The sequence below is a fragment of the Mastigoproctus giganteus genome, chromosome 12, assembly GCF_048544385.1.
Source record: "Mastigoproctus giganteus isolate SK-2022 chromosome 12, ASM4854438v1, whole genome shotgun sequence".
Taxonomy (NCBI): Eukaryota; Metazoa; Arthropoda; class Arachnida; order Uropygi; family Thelyphonidae; genus Mastigoproctus; species Mastigoproctus giganteus.
The window spans coordinates 68,586,913-68,610,276 of record NC_143586.1 but is presented as its reverse complement, the minus strand read 5'-3'; the positions used below and the strand labels follow the sequence as shown (position 1 = coordinate 68,610,276).

The following is a 23,364-nucleotide window of genomic DNA, read 5'->3' as shown; positions in this document are numbered from 1 at the left end:
TACAGAGAAGGGCAACAAGATTGGTGAGTGGAATGAAGAGATCCTCTTACCAAGGGAGCCTTAAGTTCTGCAGATTGCAATGGCTGGAGACTAGGCACCTGCACGGTGATCTGATTGAGGCCTTGAATGGGTTGCGCATGCTGAATTCTGATGGGATTCTTCCACTTGTTCAGATTACGAACCTAAGGGGCATAAATTCAAATTAAGGAAAGACAGATGTAGAATAGATGTGCGGAAATTTGCCTTTAGCCAGCGGATGCTTAATAGCTGGAACAAACTTCCATCTGTCATTGTGGAAGTTGATAGGTTAAATTTAATTTAAGGAGGAACTGGACAAACATTTAGAGGGAATGGTTGTGTAATTTTTTTTTTTTTTTTTTTGGCTGATGCTGCATAAGTTCATACACTTGCTTTCTTGCATCACATGCCACTGCTACCACCACCTTTGGAAAACAGGCAAAAAAAAATCCAAAAATATAAAGTGGAGCATAAAGTCACATAACCTGAAGCAAGAAAGAAAGTGCTGCTAACCATGCCTAGCCAATCATACACATTGGTTACCAGAAACAGCCACTCAACTGCAACCCAAACAGATATCTGTATAGAACTGACCATTTCTTTTGGCACCTGGGCCAAAACTGTGTTAGCATGAAATAAGAAACCTACAGTCAATGAAACAAGCAATATGCCAATCAGTATCCCAACTGATGCTATCTCAACCTTGCCAGAAACAAAAAAATCAATTATTGTTGAAAATAAGAAGAAAGTGAAAACATGAATAGCAACGTGGAAATTGATGTTTGATTAGAAGATGACGACACAGTTATAGAATCACATGGCAATGATACCGTGGACACAGGACTCCCGACCTTTCCCAGAAATCAAAAATCAAAAATAAGCAGACAGAAACTTCAGAAAAAACAGTAGATTTGTCTTCCTCAAATAAACCCAATCAATGAATAAATTCCTACAATGGAACTGTAGAGGACTATGTAGTAATATAGATGATCTGAATGATTTACTCATATAAACTAATGTAATGGTGTATGCTTATAGGAATAGTAACTTCTCAGATTGGTTAGCAACACTGCCTCTAGACAAATCCATACTGTGATTGCAGTATAATTGCATGCCTTTCGAAATGGTCCTGCCTTGCTTCTTTAACCAGTGATTCCATTATTTTTCCTGGAACAGATGTTAAGCTGACAGGTCTATAATTACTCATGTCGCCATTTGATCCCACTTTATGATTTGGGGATATATATTCACACTTCTCCAGTTTTTAGGCATCTACTCTGAATCCAAGTATGCTCTCTTACTTATGGTTAAGTGTTTTCTTACCTACTTTGCTGCCTCCCTTAATATAATTGGATGGATTCCATCTGCATTTGAATGGATGCGATTCAACCTTTCCTTCTACTGTTAATATAAGCATAGAAGTCTTTCCTGTTTTTCTTTGCCAGAGACTTCTCGTATTCTGCCTTAGCTCACCCAACCTGCTTTGTGACTTTATTGCAGACTAATTTATATCTACCATAGGCTTCCACACTACCTGATAATATATATGCATCCCATGCACCTTTCTTCTCTGCCCTATGTCTCAATAGTTCATCTGATATCCAAAGTGAAGGAGAAATTGGTGAAGTTAAACATAAGAAATGCACCTGGAGTGGATAGGATTTATCCAGTTATATTGAAGGAGGGAGCAAAGGCAGTAAGTAAACCCTTAACCATAATTATGAGAGCATCCTTGGACTCAAGAAAGGTCCCCACGGTCTGGAGATGTGCAAATGTATCCCCAATTCACAAAAATGGATTCAAAGGGTGACACGATAAATTACAGACTTGTTAGTTTAACTTCTGTTCCGGGGAAAATAATGTTGTTACTGGTTAAAGAATAATTGCAGGGTCATTTAGACAAAACTGCAATAATATTTAAGGCACGGCTTGTGTTTGTTAAGGGGAAGTGTTGTCTAACCAGTGTGATTGGATACTGTGATGTGGTTACAAAGAAACTGGATGTAAAAAAATAATTTTGATATCATATACTTGGATTTCAGGAAAGCATTTGATATTTTTGTGCATGGAAGACTACTGTACAAATTGGAGCAGTATGGCATTAAGGGCAAGTTGCTACAATGGGTGAAAGGGTGGTTAAGTGGAAAAAGACAGAGAGTGGTAATCAGTGGACACTGCTCTTCATGGACTAATGTTATTAGTGTAGTTCCCCATGGTTTCGTGTTGGGCCCATTGTTGTTTTGTATATTTATCAATGATATTGATGAAGGTATATCAGGCCTAATGTCAAAGTTTGCTGATGATATAAAGATTGACAGGGTTGTTAATGACAGTAATGACTGTATGCTACTGCAACAGGATTTGGAAAAGTTGGTGCAGATGGGCTGAGAAGTGGCAACTGGAGTTTAACTTTGCCAAATGCAAAGTACTACATATAGGTAGTAGTAACTGCAGAGAAATCTACCAACTGTGTAGTACTACACTCAGGGTACTTGAGAATGAAAAAGGCCTGTGTGTAATTGTGCAGTCAGATATGAAGTTTTCTGAGCAATGCAGACAGGGTGCCAGGGCAGGTCATGGGGTTTTCTCAATGATATATAGGAATTTTGCTAGCAGGGAAAAGGAGATGATTGTCCCTCTGTATAAGGCAATGGTCAGGCTACGCCTTGAGTACTGTGTACAGGTCTGGAGGCCTCATTTTAGGAAGTTGCTAGAGAAGGGCAACAAGACTTATGAGGAGGAACAAAGGGGGATTCTCTTTCCGAGAACGGCTTCATTTCTGCAAATTTCAGCATCTGGAGACTAGGCACCTGCAAGATGGTCTGATTGAGGTATCGAAGGCCTTGAATGGTTTGAGCAGGCTCAATGATGGGATTCTTTCTCTTGCTCACATTACAAGCCTGAAGGGACATAAACTCAAATAGGAAAGAGAGTTGTAGAATAGATGTGCAGAAATTTGTCATTAGCCAGCGAGTGGTTGATTGCTGGAACAAGCTTCTTTCTGTTATTTGGAAGTTGCCAGCTTAAATAAATTCACCACAGAACTAGAGAAACTTTTGGAGTGAATGGATGGGTGAAATGAGAAGGTTTTTTTTTTTTTTTTTTGGCTGATGCTATATAAGTTTGCTTTCTTGCATCATATGCCTCTGCTAATTCTAATGTAGCCTTGAACAGTATTTCTTTGTTGGTATGAAAAGTCTAGTCGCTTCTTTGAATACTTCCCATTTAAAATTTGCTGTTGGTAGTATCATCAGTTGGTCCCACTGCACACAATTAAAAACTGTCTGACAGTGCTAAATGACACATACAGAACAGTGAAAAAGGTGGAAGTTCTGCAAAGCAGATTGGAAAACTTTCTCTAATAGAATTGCCCTGAATGACTACATTATTCAGACTCAATCAATAGATAATGTCCCCGAGCATATTACCAACAATTACTATCAACAGGTACCAAGGTCCCAATTGTATAATAAAAAATGCACTCATACTAATGATTGGTGGAATAATTTGTGTAATAAAGCAAAACAAGAAATGAATAAAGCATGGGACACATTTCATGAGTATCTGACAACCTAAAAAGTGATTAATTACAAAAGACTTAAGACTAACAGCAAAAAATGGCTCCTGGATGCGCTTTGCTTCTGTTATTACTAAGATACAGATACAAGATTAATATGGAAAAACATCCAACAATTAAATGGTAATACCCACCAACATCCTCTTCCAGTTTTCAATTGGAATGGGTAGGATATATCATCCATAGTAGATATAGCAAGTGCTCTTACAGAAACATAAAATATTGGCAGTAACTGCATATGAATCATTTTTCCAAAACACCAAAACCTTAGAAGAATGATATAAGTTAAACTTGGACATTAATGTTTACGCTTCGTACAATCAGCCTTTCAGTATAAAGTGTTAATAAAACATGAGCACTTGCCACCACGTAAGCAACTTATATGGTATCGTAAAAGTTTATTAATGAAAACTGGTGTAGTTTCAGTTGAAACTGATCTACACTGGTCATAATAGTCAAAACATATAATGTTACATATATTTAAGCATTGCCAAATATTCATAATGCATTCTTTAAAAAAGAACATCTGGTCATGGTAGGCCTTGATTTTGAAAAGCTTATGACACAACATGGAGATTTAGTATTCTTCAAGACATTCATGCCATTGGACTCCATTTAAAATTACCTTGTGCAAAGTTTTTTTATTATACAGAACCTTCCAGGTATGCTACCAAAATGGTTTGCCTCGAATGTTCATACAAGATATTCCTCAATGGTTAATACTTAGCATGACACTGTTTTCACTCTGGATAAGTAATATGATATAGGATATAACAAATACCATAGAGACATATCTGTTTCATGCCATTTGCAAAACATGGCAAGTATTGACTGCAATTAACAAAATAGCATTTTGGATAAAATGTAATGGTAGTCTATCAGAACAAAAGTTGACAGTAATTCACTTTTTTGAAATATGCAGCATACAACCTGAACCCAAACTCAGGTTGAATGCCCAAGTCATTCTGGTCATCAGTACTCTCCACTTCTTAGGATTAATTCTAGATAGCAAACTTGTGTTATCTGCACATAAAAGGTAAAGCACAGCCATTATCAACCCACTGCAGGATGGAAGCCTCCCCAACAATTCATGCTGAGGGAAATGGACCATAATCTGCCACGCTGGTCCAGTGCGGGTTGGCAGATCGACCATATTCAGCAGTCAGAGGCTTGAACCCTAGTCTACTCAAAGAGCGTGTGCTACTACACTCCCGCTCCTGACCACTCGGCTACGGAGGCCGTCTATCTGCACATAATACATACTTATGAACCATTTGTATTAAAAAATTATACATTTTTAGAAATCTCTCTTTTAGAAATTTTACATATGTAAAATTTGTCATTTACTTCAAGACATGCTGTTTACGCAAATGACATCCTGTTAGATAAAAACAGAAAGGCGAACAACACTGTCAATGACCATTATGGCTCTTACAAAAAAAGAATGTGCTCTTTTAGTAAAACTGTTCTACTAGAATAATAGTAACGCTAAAAAGGACATGGGGCTTTGAAAACTAGTAAAGAAATTTGAAGCGACCGGGGAGTTAGGTGTAATTCCAGGCAGGAGATGACCACGCATTGGAATGGAGGTAGTGGATGAAATGGCAGTTGCAATGGTCAGAATGTGAAACACTACCAGTAAGTAGTGGCAGAGGTATGTCACGAGACTTGAACCTTCCTTGGTTTACTGTACATTATGAATAATTTTATGCTGCTTCCTGTACAAGATTCACGTAGTGAAAGAACTAAAGTCTTGTGATCAGCAACAATGAATAAACTTTGCTCTACAATTTCTGGCTCATATGGAACTTGACTATACATGGGTTTGAATGACCTTGTGGTCTGAGGAGGGATATTTCACTCTTCATGGAACTCAATCCCTGTGATTTCTGGCTATGAGGATACCTAAAAGACAGTTTACTGTGGTGGCATACAGAGGCTTGTCAATTTGAAAGCAAGCATTAAACAGCATGTAGTCAACATCCCCAATGAGATGCTACATGAAACTGTGTTGCATGCAGTCCTCCGTTTTCAGAATGTCATCTCAAGTGAAGTAAAGAACATAGAACAATATCTGTAGATGTCTAAGTTCTGATATTAAAATCTAATCCTAAGTTAAGTATTCCATCTCATGTTTACAGTGCCAATTTCTCCCCTGGTGGTGGAAATTCGAACTATTTTTTCCCCTCTACTGATCACTTCCCCATACACTAAATGACATACACACAGATTTTCATAGCACCATCCCCAACTGTTTTGACACTAGGGTCTCCCGAATAGAGAAACTTATTTTATAACCACCTGGTATATTATTTATCTATATTATAAACCTTTTCATTTCTCTCTCTCTTTAGTGTTTTCTTTGTTCTGGCTGTTCAATTTACAGCATGCATTACCAGCATTATCCTATTGCAGTTTTCAGTAGAATTCCAGCCGACCGGGCTAGCCGAGTGGGTAAAGTACCTGCCTGGCAACCCAAAGGTCGCGGGTTCGATTCCCGCCTCGGGCTTGGATCAGAGTACTGCAAAAACCTTGGGAGGTGCAATATGGCCACAGAAGCCGATGCGCCAACAACTACCATATCAAAAAAAAAAAAAAAAAAGTAGAATTCCCCATGAGTTATGAAAGTTTTAGATTAAATTGTTAATCTTTTGTTGAAAAAACCGTATGTCTTTATACATATTTTTTCCATTCCTCCCTCTAGTTGTAAAGATGTACAGGAAGTGACTTATTCTCAAGAACAAATAAACAAAATTACAGTTAAAATAGAAGAGGAACTATTTAAGCTCTTCAAGGATGTTAATGCCAAATACAAATCAAAGTACAGAAGTTTGGTATTTAATATCAAGGATACACGAAATCAAGTAAGTAGAGTAGTCCATTTTACCCCACAAAAGCAGCTATGAGATCCAGATGCAAAAATAATGTTTGAAGTTGTAATTAATTTAGTACTGCGAATTTCAAATTATGATAGATTTGGTATTTTATATATATGTTAATGCATTAATTAATTTAGGGGTTTGAAGCTCTATAAGTTATAGAAGATTTAGTGCATATGAAGTAGTGCAGTTTGCAGAATTTCTATATGTAACTAAATTAAAACAAATCAAAGCGTTTTTTTAATTGTGAAATCCTTCACAATGAATTACCTACTCTTATTGGATATTTAGTACATATCAGTTAGGGATGTTTTACTAATTATCTTGTAACTTGAGGCTTCATAACCCCATACAGCAAGCCCTTGTTATACCGCGGTTTGCTTTACGCTGATTCACTATAACACTGTTCTTAGCTGCCGCAGCCTAGTGGTCAGGCGCGCGGGTGCATAAGTACACGTGCCTTGAGTGACCGGGGTTCAAACCCATGACTACTGAATACGGTGCTGTTTCTTGTATTCTGTCTATCTTGTTAACTCCTTTGACTGTTTGGTCGTCCGGGAGTATAAACAGAAAATTTATTTATATTATAACCAGTATCTGACTATAACACTGTCACAAATCACTATAGGTGCCTCCGTAGCCAGGTGGGCAGGAGCAGCAGTACGTAGCACACACTTCTCGATTAGACCGTGATTCGAGCCCGTCAGCCACTAAATACGGAGGATGCAGAAAGGTCAGAATGACCACCACATATCCCTGGAGCAATATGGCCTTAGTTGCTAATGCTCCTAAAAACCAAATAACAACAACAACAAATCACTATAACGCTCTTTTACAGATTGCATTTTTGGCATACCGAATTTAACGAAATCGTTTCATTTGATGGAGTCGATAGCTTGAAAATGAATAGCAAAACAGCATTAAAACATTTCCCACACCAACTTGAGAAATTTTCCCACACTCAATGAAATTTTCTTGCATGCTAATTTAATTGCAGTACAGCGACTTTGTTATGTAGTTACGAGATCAACATTTTAAAAAAAATGATCAAGTATATTGCTTGTAATATTTGCATTATATGCATTTATCCGAAGTCTAGTCATCACTCAGTGCAGTATTAGACATTGTGCGTAACGGACAGTTTACTCGAACATTGTGTCATAATTAATGCAACCAACACAGTTACATTTTCGAAGAGTTGATAATGGCAGATAAAAATGAAAAAGCAACATCTGGACGCAATACGAAGACTACAAATATAAGAAAAAGACTGAATTTGGAAATTAAATTTGATGTTTTAAAGCGAATCAATTCCAGTCAATGACAGGCGGATGTGTGCCATAATTTAGGACTGGCAAGTTTAACTGTAAGAACAATTATAAAAAAAACAGAAATAATTTTACCAGCTGGAAAGACAGCTGTTCCACTGCAAGCAACTAGGGCTAGGCCGGCTATTAGGATTGAAACGGAGAGACTTTATTGAAGATAATATCCAATGCTGAATTCAGTTAAGTTAAATATTATAAAAAAAAAAAAAAAGAGAGAGAGAGAGACAGAGAGAGAGAGATTAGCCTATATGATGATCTGAAGAAAACTCACCTGGAAAAAAAAAAAAAAAAAAAAGTGGAACCATTTAAAACTAGTAAGGGCTGGTTGAATAGATTTAAAATCCAGCGAGAAGCTGCAAGTGCAGATCAAAGAGCCGAAACTTTCAAAAAAGAACTTGTTAAAATTATTGAAGAGGGGTATTATGTATTATACTTCTCAACAAGTTTTTAACATAGATGAAGCAGGACTTTTTTGGTAACGAATGCATATTGAAAGAAGTTTCAAAGCTTTATTGTTGGGTGGTAACGCTGTGGGGGATTTAAAATAAAAACCCCTTTTAGTTTACCAGAAAGAGGGCCAAAGTACAACCCAAAATCGACACATTTTTCATGATTAAATTCATCAGTTAAATTAAATCAATTTAGATCAATTAAATTCATGATTTTAATTGGAATTTTTTGAATTGAAAATTTTGAATTTTTTAATTGAAAGTTTAATTTTGATACGTAAGTAATTACCACATAATTATATATATCTATGTAATGTAGAATATTTTATATGTACAAATATTTGAATATTAAATATTTTGACTGACATTTGTGCGTCTTTTCACCACCATTTATTATTGATTAGGAAATATTCTATGGCACCAACTGCAATTCACAAATACATATGTTACCTTATGGGAATGCGGCACTCGCCTAGCGTGGATTCACTTAACGCTCTGTTTTGCCGGAACGTTAAGCAGGGGTCACCTGTGTTAAATATGACCTGGTATTTTACACTTTTTGACATCTCTCATATTATGAAGATACTTGTAATTCACAACTAATTTTGTTTACCCTTACTGTGCCCACCAATGAGAAGATGACTACTGCTGATAAGGCACCATCTGTATGGTGACACATAACTCAGAATAAAGAACACTTTACAGTGGATTCTGGTTATTTGGGCAGCCGTTTATTTGGGGCAAATCTTAAAAAACAGAAACCAATCTAGAATATAGCCAGGATTTACTTCGCTCAATCGGGACAGCATGCTGTTTAATCGGGGCAGGAGACCGCAGCACTGGAGTTTACCCTACAATTGTCTCCGACGGTACCACATGGTTTGGTCGAAATTCTGGAGGTCACAACCACAAAACAATAAAAACAATTAGCAGTCACCTGTTTATTAGGCATTTCTGTTAGTGAAATCTATCATAAACGGACAGTAAACTTGATCTTACTGAATTTGCGATAACACTGACAGCTGGAATTCTGTGGGTGAAATGTGTTTACACTTCCACAAAATTTTCAATCATATAAAAAAATTAATTTTCAGATCTTCTCTTCATTGCTATTTTTAAAGCTTTGTAACTCGTTACTCTGTTCTCACTTGTGCGTATTGTGTTACTTGCAATTTGTGTGTGCCATGTTCTTTGTTATTGATTGCTTATCTTTTTACTGTTTTAAATTTTAACCCCCACCCAGAAATGTCAACTAATTAGTATGTACATTTTACAGTACATATTAATTATTCCGATTTTCACGTATCATTTAATTTTTTAATTGGTAAGGTAATAAAGGGTAAATTTGTGCTTAATATACCTTTGCTTTTATAGCCTGTGGATAATATTCCTTCTGTTTTCGCTAATTAGAATCCCAGTTTAATAGAATTAAAATTCAATTCACAAACATGATCACAATGACTGGCGCTTACTGCACATCGTATAGTGAATGGTACTTTACTATGGTGACTCCATCGTAACGTGATTGGATTGTACAGTGAACCAATTGTAAAGGGGGGGGGGTACATTGCATTTTTAACTATTTACGCGAAACTTCGGATAATTGGGGCAGCCGCTTAATCGGGCCAAAATGCACCAGTCCCGATGTGTCCCAAATAACCAGAGTGGACTGTACTTCTATTCACTAGGTGGTAGATGACTATCATCAACCGATGCAATACCACCACTTTGCTTATTGGAGGGTTGAAGTGGTGGAACCCATGTTTAGTCTCTAGAGCTAAGTTGCGGTCAACCCTTCCCTATGTCTTCCATCATGCAATATGATTGATGACTTTTGAGGTTATGATGAACATCGTGGCGAGATCCAATATTCCTTACATTTCGAGGGTACAGCTATAAAACGGTGTTCACAGGCCGGCCGCTAGCTAGTACACCTGACCGAACCTATTGATAACTCTGTAGGAGGCTTCCGGATCAGCTCATGTATAATCTTGCTACATCTACTCTGCCAGATAGTGACTGGAGGGAGTCCGAGTAGTGTGTATGTGGGGAGCATTGTCGAGGCCACATTACGTCAAGGATCTCAGTATATTCTTACCATGTGTACGCCATATCCAAAAATTTCATTACTTCATATAGCATGTACCACCCACTTTTTCTTACTATTGAATACACCATGAATTGTCAAACTAATAGAGCAAGCTTATCTGCAAAAAGATATAAACCTCCCAAGCACTTCCTAATTCATTTCACAAATATACGTGGTCTCAATTCTAATCTCAACGTCCATTTCCACTTGTAGTCTGCCAAACCCCATGTACTTTTTCTGACAGAATTTCAGTTATTGGTTGATTCAACTACTGCTCATCTCAGATGCCCAGATTATTCGCTGTATGATTCCTTTCGCCTCAAAGGTGGTACTTGTGCATATGGCCGTTTTCTGTTATTCCCTGTCAGATACTTGGCAATTTGGAATCTCCTCTCTTTGATCTTCTCTGGCTTAAAATCCCTCTACATCATTGTGTCAAATTCATCTGTTTTCTTTACCATTCTCCCAACTCCACTAATCACTTGGAGCTCTTTGAGTTCCTCTCTTTGGAACTTGACTTTCTCCAGTCCAACTTTCCTAACTGAGGTAATTTTCCTTGGTGATTTTAATGTTCACAAATCCAGCTGGCTTCTATTTTCTAGTCACACTGACCCAGCTGGTTGAGATGCTGAGGCTTTTACAATTACTAATGACCTTGCACAGCTTGTTCATTTACTTACAAGAATACCGGACAATCCTAATCATACAGCCAATATGCTTGATCTTTTTCTCACAAACAACCCTTCTAAGTACACAGTCGAAGTGAGAGGTCCTTTAGGCACTTCAGATCACAACTTGGTGATTGTCTCTTCTCCAATGGAACCTTTATTTCATGGCTATTCCCAACCTCGTGTTGTTTGGCATTACAAGAATGCAAAATGGGACAACCTGCGAGGCTTCTTCTCTTCTTTTCCATGGTTGGATTACTGTTTCAAAACTTCTGATGTTACTGTTTGCCCAGATCATGTCAGTGAAATCATTCTTGCAGGAATGGAATCCTTTATCCCACACTCCACTTTAAAATCTCGTCCTTTATCTAAACCTTGGTTTTCTAATAAATGTGCTAAGGCTGTCCAAGAGAAGAATGTTGCATATCGTAATTGGCTAGTTTCTAATTCTCCAGTTTCATTTTCCGCCTACACCAAAGCTCGCAACAATTGTAAAGCAGTTATTAATCAGTCCAAACTAGAGTTTGAACAGTCTAAGAGTAGAAAACTTGCTTCTTGCCCTAATGGCAGCTGAGCATTCTGGTCTCTTGCCAAAGCTATTGGCCGCAACTTTTACCCATCTTTGTCCAAACCAGATGGTTCTGTTGTCACTTCAGCCAAGGATAAACTTGACCTGCTAGCATCCCATTTTTCTTCCAACTCATTTATTAATGATCTTAGTAAAACACCTCCCAATATTCCCAACATGCTCCATTCAGTGCCTCCTGTGGTCTTCCGTCAAAAGGATGTCAGAAGGAATTCGACGATCTTGATGCTAAAAAAGCTTTAAGTCCCGATGGTATTTCTCCACTTGTTCTCAAACCCTGTGCTCCTGAACTTACTCCTATTCTTTGCCACATTTTTTTCACTTTCTTATTCCAAAGGTGTTTTTCCTTCCACTTGGAAATTTGCTCATATCCAGCCAGTTCCTAAAAAGGGTGACAAATCCCTCCCATCCAATTATTGTCCTATTGCAATTACTTCTACTCTTTCTAAAGTGATGAAGAAATCAATTAACCACCAACTCTTAAACTACCCAGAAACCTTCCATCTGATCAACGATTCCCAGTATGGATTCCGTCAGTGTCGATCCACTGGTGATATTCTGGCTTATGTTACCCATTTTTGATCTAATTCAGTGGAATGGTTCGGTGAAACACCAGTAGTTGCTCTTGACATCTCAAAGGCTTTCGATCGTGTTTGGCATAAAGGTTTTATAAACAAGCTTCCATCTTATGGTTTGCCAACTGTTTTTAGTAATTGGTTATCCAGTTTTCTCTCTGATCGCTCACTGAGGGTGGTAGTAGATGGCACTCTGTCTTCTGACTTCTCCAATAATGCCGGTGTCCCCGAAGGTTCAGTTCTTTCCCCCACTCTTTTCATCTTGTATATTAATGACCTTCTTCCATTGACTGGAAATCCTATCCATAGTTTTGCCGATGATAGCACATTGCATCCTACTTTCCATTTTGAGAAAGCTTGCCCTGCTCAATCAGCTTCAACTTCTCGAAAATCTGCTACCAATTCCTTAAATGCCTATCTTCTGGTAATTATCCAGTGGGGCAAAGACAACTTAGTTGATTCCAATCCTTCTAAAACTCAGTCTTGTCTTATATCTCGCAAAAAGGATTCTTCTGCTCCTATGCTTATCTTTAGTGACACTCCGATTTCTAGGCAAAATGATATATCTCTTTTGGGGATTACCCTGACTTCTAATCTCTCTCTGTCTCTCTTGGCACCCGCACATTACAAATATTACTTTCTCTGCATCTAAAGAACTTGGTTTTCTCTTTCGCTCTCGGCGTTACTTTTCTTCCAAACAGCTGCTCACTCTGTATAAATCGCAAATCCGCCCTGCCATGGAATATTGTTCCCACATCTGGGGTGGTGCCCCCAAAACCTCTCTCAGGCTTCTTGATTCCATTCAGAAGAGGGCAGTTAAGTTAATTAATGATTCATCTCTAACAGAGTCTCTCCACTCGCTTTCTCATAGACACACTGTTTCTGCTGCATGCCTCTTCTACAGATACGTCCATGGGCACTGTTCTTTTGAATTGGCTTCTATAATTCCCGCTCTCTCTTTCAGAACAGTCCGAACACGTGCCGCCACCAGCCAACATCCATCTACTGTCCAACTTCAAACTCACAGAACCAACTTTTCATCTTCCTCATTTATTCATTCAACTGCCGTTTTCTGGAACAACCTTCCTTCATACGTATTTCCTGAAAATTACAATCTACAGAAGTTCAAGTCCAATGTCAACAAATGTCTTCTTTCGTCTTCTCAACCTCCAACCCAAGCACGGTACTAAGTACTATAGGCTCTAATACCTCTGATGTTTGGGATTTACATAAAAAAAAAAAAATAAAAATAATGGGAAAAGCATTGCTTATTCAAAGTGCAAAGGTAGGCAACTCATGAGCGATTTCCCAATTCAAAGTAGTGTAAGAATGCCTTTCATTACAAAATTCAATTTTTTTTAAATTTAGTGTATGTAGAGAAAGATCAAATAAAATTTGTGTGCTTTACTGCATTTGATTTTTGATCATGGGGTTCATTCTGCTCCCGCTGAAAACTGAGGCCGAATACTCAGTACTAAGGTGTGAGCTTACATTCAGCTTAAGATTCAAATGCTGTTATCCATGTTTCTGCCAGAGTTGTTAATATTTTTAAATTGTATAGCATTACCTGAACAAGTGAACCCACTATTCATTTCATTTGAATATCCTGAGAAACTACCAGCTGTTTCAAAGTCGCTGGCCTTCTTATTAGCTGGCAGGTAGTCTCTGTTAGCCAATGTTTGCAAAACTGCCAGTAATGTATTTTTTCTAAGTGCACATCCAAGCAGTGTATGGAAGTAAAACACATAACAACACATATTAACAAAACATTTAAACACATAACAACTGTTATTAGCATTAGCATTAGTAGAGGCATACGATGCAAGAAAGCAAGCTTATGCAGCATCTGCCAAAAAAAAAAAAAAAAATTCCCATTTTACCCCTCCATTCATTCCAAATGCCTGTCCAGCTCAGCCTTGAATTAATTTAGGCTATCAACTTCCACAACAAGGGATTGAAGTCTGTTCTGTCAAATAACTACCCGCTGGCTAAAGGCAAATTTCCACACATCTATTCTACAACTCTCTTTCCTCAGTTTGAAACTGTCCCCTCAGGTTCTTAATCTGAGCAAGAGGAAGAATCCCATCTGCATTCAGCTTTCTCAACCCATTCAAGGCCTTATACACCTAAATCAGATTACCTCGCATGTGCCTACTCTTTCCAGATGCTGCAATTTCTAGAACTTAAAGCATTTCTTGGTAAGACACCCCTTTTCCCCCCTCACCAATCTTGTTGCTCTTCTTTGTACTAGTTCTAGCAACTCTACATCATTCCTAAAATGAGGTCGCCAGACCTGTACACAATACTCAAGGTGTGGCCTGACCATTGCCTTGTACAATGAGATAATCACCTCCCTATCTCTGCTGGAAAATTTTTATATATCATAGCCAAGATTCCATGACCTGCCCTGGCAGCTTGTCTTGCACTGCTGAGCAAACTTCATATCTGACTTCACAATTACTCCCCATGTCTTTTTCACTTTTCACTTCCCTGAGTGTAGTACCACACAGTTGGTATATTATGCAGTGCTTTGCATTTCTCAATGTTAAACTTCATTTTCCACTTCTCAGCCCATTTGCCCAACTTATCAAGATCCAGCTGGAATAGCATACTGTGTTTAACAAACCCTGCCAACCTTTGGATCATCTGCAAACTTGGACATTAAAGCTGATATACCTTCATCAATATCATTGATATTGATGAAGGTATATCAGCTTTAATTATATCAGCATTGATATACATAAAACCAACAGCCGACCGGGCTAGCCGGGTGTGTAAAGTGCCTGCCTGGCAACCCAAAGGTCATGGATTCGAATCCCACCTCGGGCTTGGATCAAAAGTACTGCAAAAACCTTGGGAGGTGCATTATGGCCACAGAAGCCGATGCGCCAACAACTACCAAAAAAAAAAAAAAAAAAAACCTACAAGAATGGCCCAGCCCCTGACCCCTGGGGAACTCCACTAATAACATTTGTCCACAAAGTGCAGTGTCCACTGATTACCACTCCCTGTCATCTCCCAGTCAACCATCCTTTTATCCATTGTAGCAACTTACCCTTAATGCCGTACTGCTCCAATATGTACTGCAGCCTGCAATGTGCAACAGTATCAAAAGCTTTCCTGAAAACCAAGTATATGATATGTTATATGTTATATCCCTTTAAACCCTAGAACTAGGCTGTTTCTGCCTGTAGGGGGTAGGGGTATGTCAGTGCAGTAGTTGAAATTACATAAAACTTGTGTTTTTCTGCATTTGATTTTTGATTGTGGGGATCATTCTGCTCCCACTGAAGACCGAGACTGTGCATGAGCCTTGGCTTATATTCAACTTAGAAACAAATTTTTTTATGCATAGTGCTTCCTAAGTTGCCAATCTCTTTTTAAATTTAAAACATAACCTGAACAGTTGAATTAGCTATACAGTTAAAAATCTGTGACATTGCTGAAATTTGTTTTCTTTCTTTTCAGAAGTGGGGTCAGGAAAATGTTACCAAACTGTATTCCTGTATTGATTAGTGTGCTGCATAGGCCAAATGCATACCAGTTCTGGGGTGCATTCGGCCTACGTATGGTACACATACACTAAGTTTCTCCTAAGTCAGCATTACCTCGGAAAATTCCTTATCACCACCTCAATTTACACCTACATGGTAGTTAAAATCCAGTAGTGTCAACTCGTTTTGTAATGGCATGATTGGGCTGCACAATTGATCAGGCTGTAAATATATTTATGCAAGGCCGCCGTAGCCTAGTGGTCAGACGCCTGGGTGCATAAGTACACATGCCTTGAGTAACCGGGGTTCAAGCCCGTGACTGCTGAATATGGTGCTGTTTCTTGTATTCTGTGTATCTTGTAAAACTCCTCTGACCATTTGGTTGTCCCGGAGTATAAACAGAAAATTTATTTATTTATTCATATATAAGGTAATCCACTGAGTTTTTCAACATAACTCCCTCTTGGCTATTTACATAGTTTTTCCATTGGCCTGTGTAATTGGGTGGGAGGGAGGATAAAAAAGAAAAAACCTTCTTCAAAGAAGTTTTTGAAAGTTCCTTGGTTACATTTGTTGTAACTGCCATAATTTTTGCTTCACTGGAAAAGTGCCATCCTTTTTACCAAGTTCTTTTTAGTAAAAAAACAAAATAAAAATCACAAGGCAAGATGAATTAGGATATTTTAAGATGGTTTTTCTTTCTCACAGATCAGATCTCTTTCTGACAGAATCTTTCAAGCATATAATGATTTCTAAATAAATAATTTATTGACACTGTGACATCCTGATCAATTGTGGAGCCCAATCATTGTTAAATTCATAACATACCGATATAGTTAAAAAAAAAAAAAAAAAAAAATATATATATATATATATAGCTTAATTGCATCTTGTAAAGTTACGTAATGTTTCACATTACGCCATCCTGCCAGTATTGTTTTTACTAAAATGATTACTAAAAAATTTATTCATCAACAAGTGATGAACAATAGATGAAAAGTTTGTTTTTTGGCAAGTTGATTTCCTCTTGGAATCAACATTGGAACTACTTTTTTTTGCTTCATACGTATGGAATCTTTTGCTGGCAGTACAGGTAATAATCAATGTTTATCACACTGTGGAAAATGCCTGTGTTTAAATTTTGTGAAGACTGGAGAAATTCTCTTCCCCCTCTGTCAGGTGACATATGTCAGGTGACATACTCCAAAATCCTGTGCCACAATGTTTTTGTTCCACAGGAGGTAACCTTAATTGGGAGTCTCAATTGTAAGGGACACAAAGAATATATTCTGTAAGAAATACAGATGCGAGAGACCCAGCTTATGTCTGTCTGGTGCATGATAATACATATGGGGAGTAATAATTTAAAGGTTAAATGTACTGATGAATTGCTTATGAAATATAAGGTCATGTTGAAAAGTTGTAATGATATAGGAAAAAATGTTTTTTTGTCTACAATTCTGCCAAAACATGATAACAGGGATTCCTTGATGAAAGTTTTGTAAATTAGCATTAGCAAGGGCATATGATGCAAGAAAGCAAGCTTATATAGCATCAGCCAAAACACACACACACACCATTCTCATTTCACCCATCCACTCACTCCAAATGTTTATCTCCTTCTGCCTTGAATCTGATTAAGCTATCAACTTCTACAATAACAGATGGAAGTTTGTTCCAGCAATCAACCACACATCTAACCCACAACTGTCTTTCCTTAATTTGAATTTATGCCCTCTCAGGCAATTAATCTGAGCAAGATGAACAATCCCATCAGCATTAAGCATGCTCAAACCATTCAAGGCTTTATATACCTCAATCAGATCACCTCACAGGTTTGGATCAAAGTACTGCAAAAACCTTGGGAGGTGCAATATGGCCACAGAAGCCGATGCGCCAACAACTACCAAATCAAAATCAAAACCTCACAGGTGCCTGGTCTCCAGACACTGTAATTTGCAAAACTTAAGCCTTCCTTCATAAGAATAACCCTTTGTTCCATTCACTAATCTTGTTGCCCTTCTCTGTACTCGTTCTAACAGCTTTACATCTTTTTTAAAATGAGGCCTCCAGACCTATATACAGTACTCAAGTACTAGAGGTGTGGCCCGACCATTGCCTTATACAAGGGGATAATCACCTCCTTATCCCTGCTAGAAAAATTACGGTATATTATTGACAAGACATCATGAGCTACTCTTGCAGACTGTCTGCACTGCTCAGAAAACTTCATATCTGCCTGCACAATTACCCCCAGGTCCTTTTCAATCTCTACTACTACTGTCAGTGTAGTACCACACAATTGATACTTTACTCTGGGGTTACTGCTTCCCATATGCACTACTTTACGTTTGTCAATGTTAAACTTCAGTTGCCACCTCTCAGCCCATCTGCTCAACTTTTCTAGATCCTGTTGCAGCAGCGTACTGTCATTAGTGTCATTAACAACCCTGCCGACCTTCATATTGTCTGCAAACTTGGACATTAAGCCTGATATACCATCATCAGTATCATTAATGAATACAGGAAGCAACAATGGACCCAACACTGAACCCTTAGGGACTCCACTAATAACATTAGTTCATGAAGAGCAGTGTCCATTGATTACCAATCTCTGTCTTTTCCCACTCAACCATCCCTTTATCCATAGCAGCAATTTGCCTCCAGTGCTACATTGCTCCAATTTGTGCAGCATTCTTCTGTGTGTATCATAAGCCTTTCTAAGATCCAAATATATGATATCAAAATTATTCTTTGCATCCAGTTCCTTTGTGACTACATCATAGTATCCAATCAAATTGTTCAGACAACAGTTCCCCTTAAAAAAAACCATGCTGTATCTGAAGTCTTGGCTGGATGATCCTGCAATGCTTCTTTAACCAGTGCCTCCATTAATTTCCCTGGAACAGAAATTAAACTAACATGTCTGTAATTACCTGTCTCCCTTTGATCCTCCTTTGTGGATTGGGGTCACATTTGCACATCTCCAGTTCATGGGTACCTCCCCTGAGTTTAAGGAAGCTGTCATAATTATGGCTAAGGGTTTGCTTACTTCCTTAGCTGCCTCCTTTAATATAACTGGATAGATTCCATTCACTCCCAGGTGAATTGGAATCTACAACAGTTTTTTCAACAACAATAGAATCTACAACAAATATCTTCAACAATTTCTCCTCTACTTTACTCTCAGTTATTACAAGATTATCTAGCTTTCTGCCAGAGTTTAATACACCTCTGGCTTTCTCCTCCCTGAATAACTCCTTGTGTGTAAATGTAAATTATTCATTTAGTTTGTTAGCTAATGGAGCAAGATAATCAACAGTTGAACCATCGATATCAAGTGGACCAATCTGATTCATTCCCTTCTTTGTAGAGTTTATATAAGTAAAGAACTCTTTGCTGTTTTCTTTGCATCCTTTGCCAAAGATTTCTCGTAATCTGCCTTTCCTTGTGTACCCTCCTTTGTGACTTGGTTACAGACCAGCTTATATCTATCATAGGCTTTTGTGTCACCTGTTAATTTATATTTATCCCATGCATTTTTCTTCTCTGTCACATGTCTAATTAGTTAATCTGCCATCCATTTAGGCCTGAATCTTGAACAATATTTCTTAGTTGGTATGAAAAGCCTAGTTACTTCCAACATTAATTCTTTGATTGCTTCCCATTTTGAATTTGCAGTTGGTCCCACTGTATAGAATTTAAACACTGTCTCAGATCACCATAGTCACCTTTACGAAAGGAAAAACTCTTTCCTTTACCCCTGATGGTAGTTACCTCTTTGAGTAAATCCCACTTCAGCACACTGTGATCACTTCCACCTAGTGGTTCCTTTATCTGCAGATTCTTAATGCATGAAGAATCACTACTGATAATCAGATCAAGAGTATTACTCCCTCTAGTTGCCTCCCGAACATGATGTTGTAGAAAACCATCATCCAATAAATCCACAAAAGCCTTGCTGGAGTGTGAGTGACCAACCCACAAATTCCAGTCAATCTCTGTGAAATTAAAATCCCCCATTATAAGACACTCTGATTTACTGGCCCACTTTATTTCTCTGCAAAATTGTTCATTGTACTCATCAGATTCATTAGGCCTATAACATACACCTACTTTCATTTTTCCTTTCCCAGTGCTTATGTCACACCAAACAAACTCAACATTGCATTGTCCACCAACATAAATTGGATGCACTTCCTTAGATGTTATGTGTTTCTTAACTAACAGCATAACCCCTCCTCCCTTTCTGTCCTGTCTATCCTTTCTGTACACATTGTACTCCCCAAATTCCAGTTCTGCACTGCTTATGTCTATGTGACACCATGTCTCTGATATCCCAACAATATCTGCCTTTGATGTTTTGACCAAACTTGAAATTCATCAAATCTGTTTACCAAACTCCTAGCATTGGTGTACATGCAAGTATGTATGCACCTGTGGTAACTAAGAGTATTCTACTCTTAGTTACCCTAACACAACAAATGTATTTACTTTTTCCACTATGACTTCCAGCAGTCGTGGAAATTCCCATTGCCTGCTTTCCAGTCTGCTGCTCATTTGCATTTCAATAGAAGCAGTGCTAGAATCACCTTCACCTCTGCCAGCGGCTACTGTTAATCTGTTAGTCTGTGTATCCCCTCCCCCCCAAGCTAGCAGTTTTCCGACCCACCTAAATCTGTGTCGATAGCATTCTTGTAACCTTTCTATTTAAGTATATCCCATCCCTGTAGAAGCAGTGACTCCTGTTAACATGCACAGATCAGGCTGAGAAAGATTCTGCCCCTTGAGCCTTGCATAGTCTCTTTTGGGCCGAATTGATCGACAAGGCTCTCATCCTATACTCCCTCCTATCGTGTCTGGGAAGAATTGAATTTGAAACTGCAGACAGTTTCAAATTCAACCCTAACTCACGGCTTTTTTTCAACATTGACTGTACTTGTTATGTAATTCCGCCTGTCTCCTACTCTTAATATCATTAGTGCCAATTTGTACAACAGTATCAGCCTTTGTGCCCTTAAAAGATGATATCTGCTCTACAACTTCATCAACCTTTGCATCTGGCAGACATACTGTGGTTCTGTTCCAATTATCCTTTTTGCCCAATATGTTCCCCATTTCCCTGACAATAGAATCACCGACAACAACTAGTTCCTTTGGGATCAGCACATTCTGCTTTGTGGGTTGCAGCTGTATTGCATGATATTCAAGTGCAAGTTTTGGCACTGATGTGGGCAGTTGAGAACTTGATGTGCCCGTTATTTTAAATCCTTTGTGGGCATCCACTCTCTTCTTCAAGCTCTCATATAGGCCCATACCAATGCTGAGTTGGCGCCTGATTTCTTCACACGCCTTACATCGTGCACACACAAAGACATTCCGCCTGGCAATACCATGTCCCGTTCCTGATTGTCCACAAACATCAAACAAGCAGTACATTTCAAAAGGCTCTGTGATTCAGAAGACAACCACCCCATCAGTTCTCCCCTAAGCCACAGCACTCCCATTAATTTGAGCCTTTTGCTTTGCTGCTCTTGTCTGAATCATGATTTTTATTCAATTTGAAATAAAATTCCAATACAAAATATAACCCTAAACTTTTATCCCAATGCAGTTATAACACTATATATATGTATATCAGTATCAAATATTATCTCCGATTTACGTTATATGACTTTCTTATCTCCTGTTAAATTATATATGTATTAATTTATAATGTTACATTTGTAAAATCTAGGTTGTTATTTGTATTTAGTTAAAAAAATGCAATTTAATCGACAATGAAATTTAATAAGATTAGTAAAGTTTACTGATTAATTAATACTACTATACTGGCTATCTAGTTTTCCGTTAAACCTTACGCTATCTACTTCGGAGTATCTGTTGTATCGTATAACAATGGTGGCAAGTTACGATCAGTAAATCTATGGCATGTGGTATTAATTATTTTCAAAATCGCGCTATCTAAATTTGAAATAAATCATGGAGCTTGACTAGATCTATAAGCTACTTATAGAAAATAATTTAATCTAACAATGAAGACAATAAATTGGCTAAATCAAATTAAAAACTTAGCTTTCGTAGGAGCTGCATAACTTGTCCAACACGTGGATTAGATACCCTTACCAATACTAAGTAATAACCTACAAAATCTCTATCTAAAATTGACCATCATATACTGAAAAAGAAAAGATAACTATACAGTGTATTCCATTCACTTGACTACATGGTTTTCCATGGGTAAAGAAAAAAAAAAAAAAAAAAAACTTACTAGCTCATCTTGAATACTGTAATAGTAGTAGTAGTAGTGGCATGTGATGCAAGAAAGCAAATGTATGAGCTTATGCAGCATCAGCAAGAAAAAAAAAAGAAAAAAAATCACACCATTCCCTCCAAATGCCTGTCCAGTTCCTCCTTAAATTTATTCAACCTATTCCACAACGACAGATGGAAGTTTGTTCCAGCAATTAACCACCCGCTGGCTAAAGGCAAATTTCCGCACATCTATTCTACACCCATCCTTTCTTAATTTGAATTTATGCCCCCTTAGGTTCGTAATCTGAACAAGTGGAAGAATCCCATCAGAATTCAGCATGCTGAACCCATTCAAGGCCTTATACACCCCAATCAGATCACCGCACAGGTGCCTAGTCTCCAGCCACTGCAATTTGCAGAACTTAAGCCTCTCTTGGTAAGAGGATCCCTTCATTCCCCTCACCAATCTTGTTGCCCTTCTGTGTACACGCTCAAGTAAATCTACATCCTTCCTAAAATGAGGCCTCCGGACTTGTACGCAGTACTCAAGGCGTGGCCTGACCATTGCCTTATACAGAGGGATAATCACCTCCTTTTCCCTGCTAGCAAAATTCCTATATATCATTGACAAATGACCTGCCCTGGCAGCCTGTCTGCATTGCTCAGAAAACTTAATATCTGCCTGCACAATTACTCCCAGGTCTTTTTCATTTTCTACCACCTTAAGTGTAGTACCACAGAGTTGGTACGTTTCTCTGGGGTTACTTGTACCCATATGTAGTACTTTGCATTTGTCAAGGTTAAACTTCAGTTGCCACTTCTTAGCCCATCTACCCAAATTATCTAGATCCTGTTGCAGTAGCACATTGCCATTACTGTCATTAACAACCCTGCAACCTTTGTATCATCTGCAAACTTCGACATTAAGCCTGATATACCTTCATCAATATCATTGATAAATATACAAAACAACAGTGGACCCAACACCGAACCCTGTGGGACTCCACTAATAGCATTAGTCCAAGAAGAGCAGCACCCATTGATTACCACCCTCTGTCTTCTCGCACTTAACCATCCTTTTATCCATTGTAGCAACTTACCCTTAATACCATTCTGCTCCAATTGTACTATATACAATTTGATAAGAAACCACACCAGAAAATTATTAGGCTTATTTGGGTGGAAATTTTACTCAGTATGGCTGGCCTTATTTAGTACATGGAATTTATTTTGTAAAGATGTTATACACTTGGATAGAGGAGGTGCTGGGGTTTTTGCTAATGCCATTGAGGAAGCATTAAGTGTTCAGGGAAACTGCTGATTTGGAGGGGTTAGGAAAATCATCATATGTTTGACTCTCAGATGAATAGTATTGGATAAAATTACACTTGCATCCTCTCTGAGCATGCTTCTGTGCAACCATCAATTACTCTAAACACTGAAAGG

General features: G+C 38.1%; 1 protein-coding gene across 5 annotated transcripts in view; it reads left to right on the top strand.

Moving 5' to 3' along the window:
* Positions 1-23,364, top strand: part of pps (protein partner of snf) — a 656,065-nt gene that overhangs the window by 503,255 nt on the left and 129,446 nt on the right. For all 5 annotated transcript variants that reach the window (XM_090386465.1, XM_090386467.1, XM_090386466.1 and 2 more), the window contains one exon: positions 6,300-6,459. In XM_090386465.1, the coding sequence (XP_090242591.1) occupies positions 6,300-6,459 (160 nt within the window). The remainder of the gene's footprint in view (positions 1-6,299; positions 6,460-23,364) is intronic.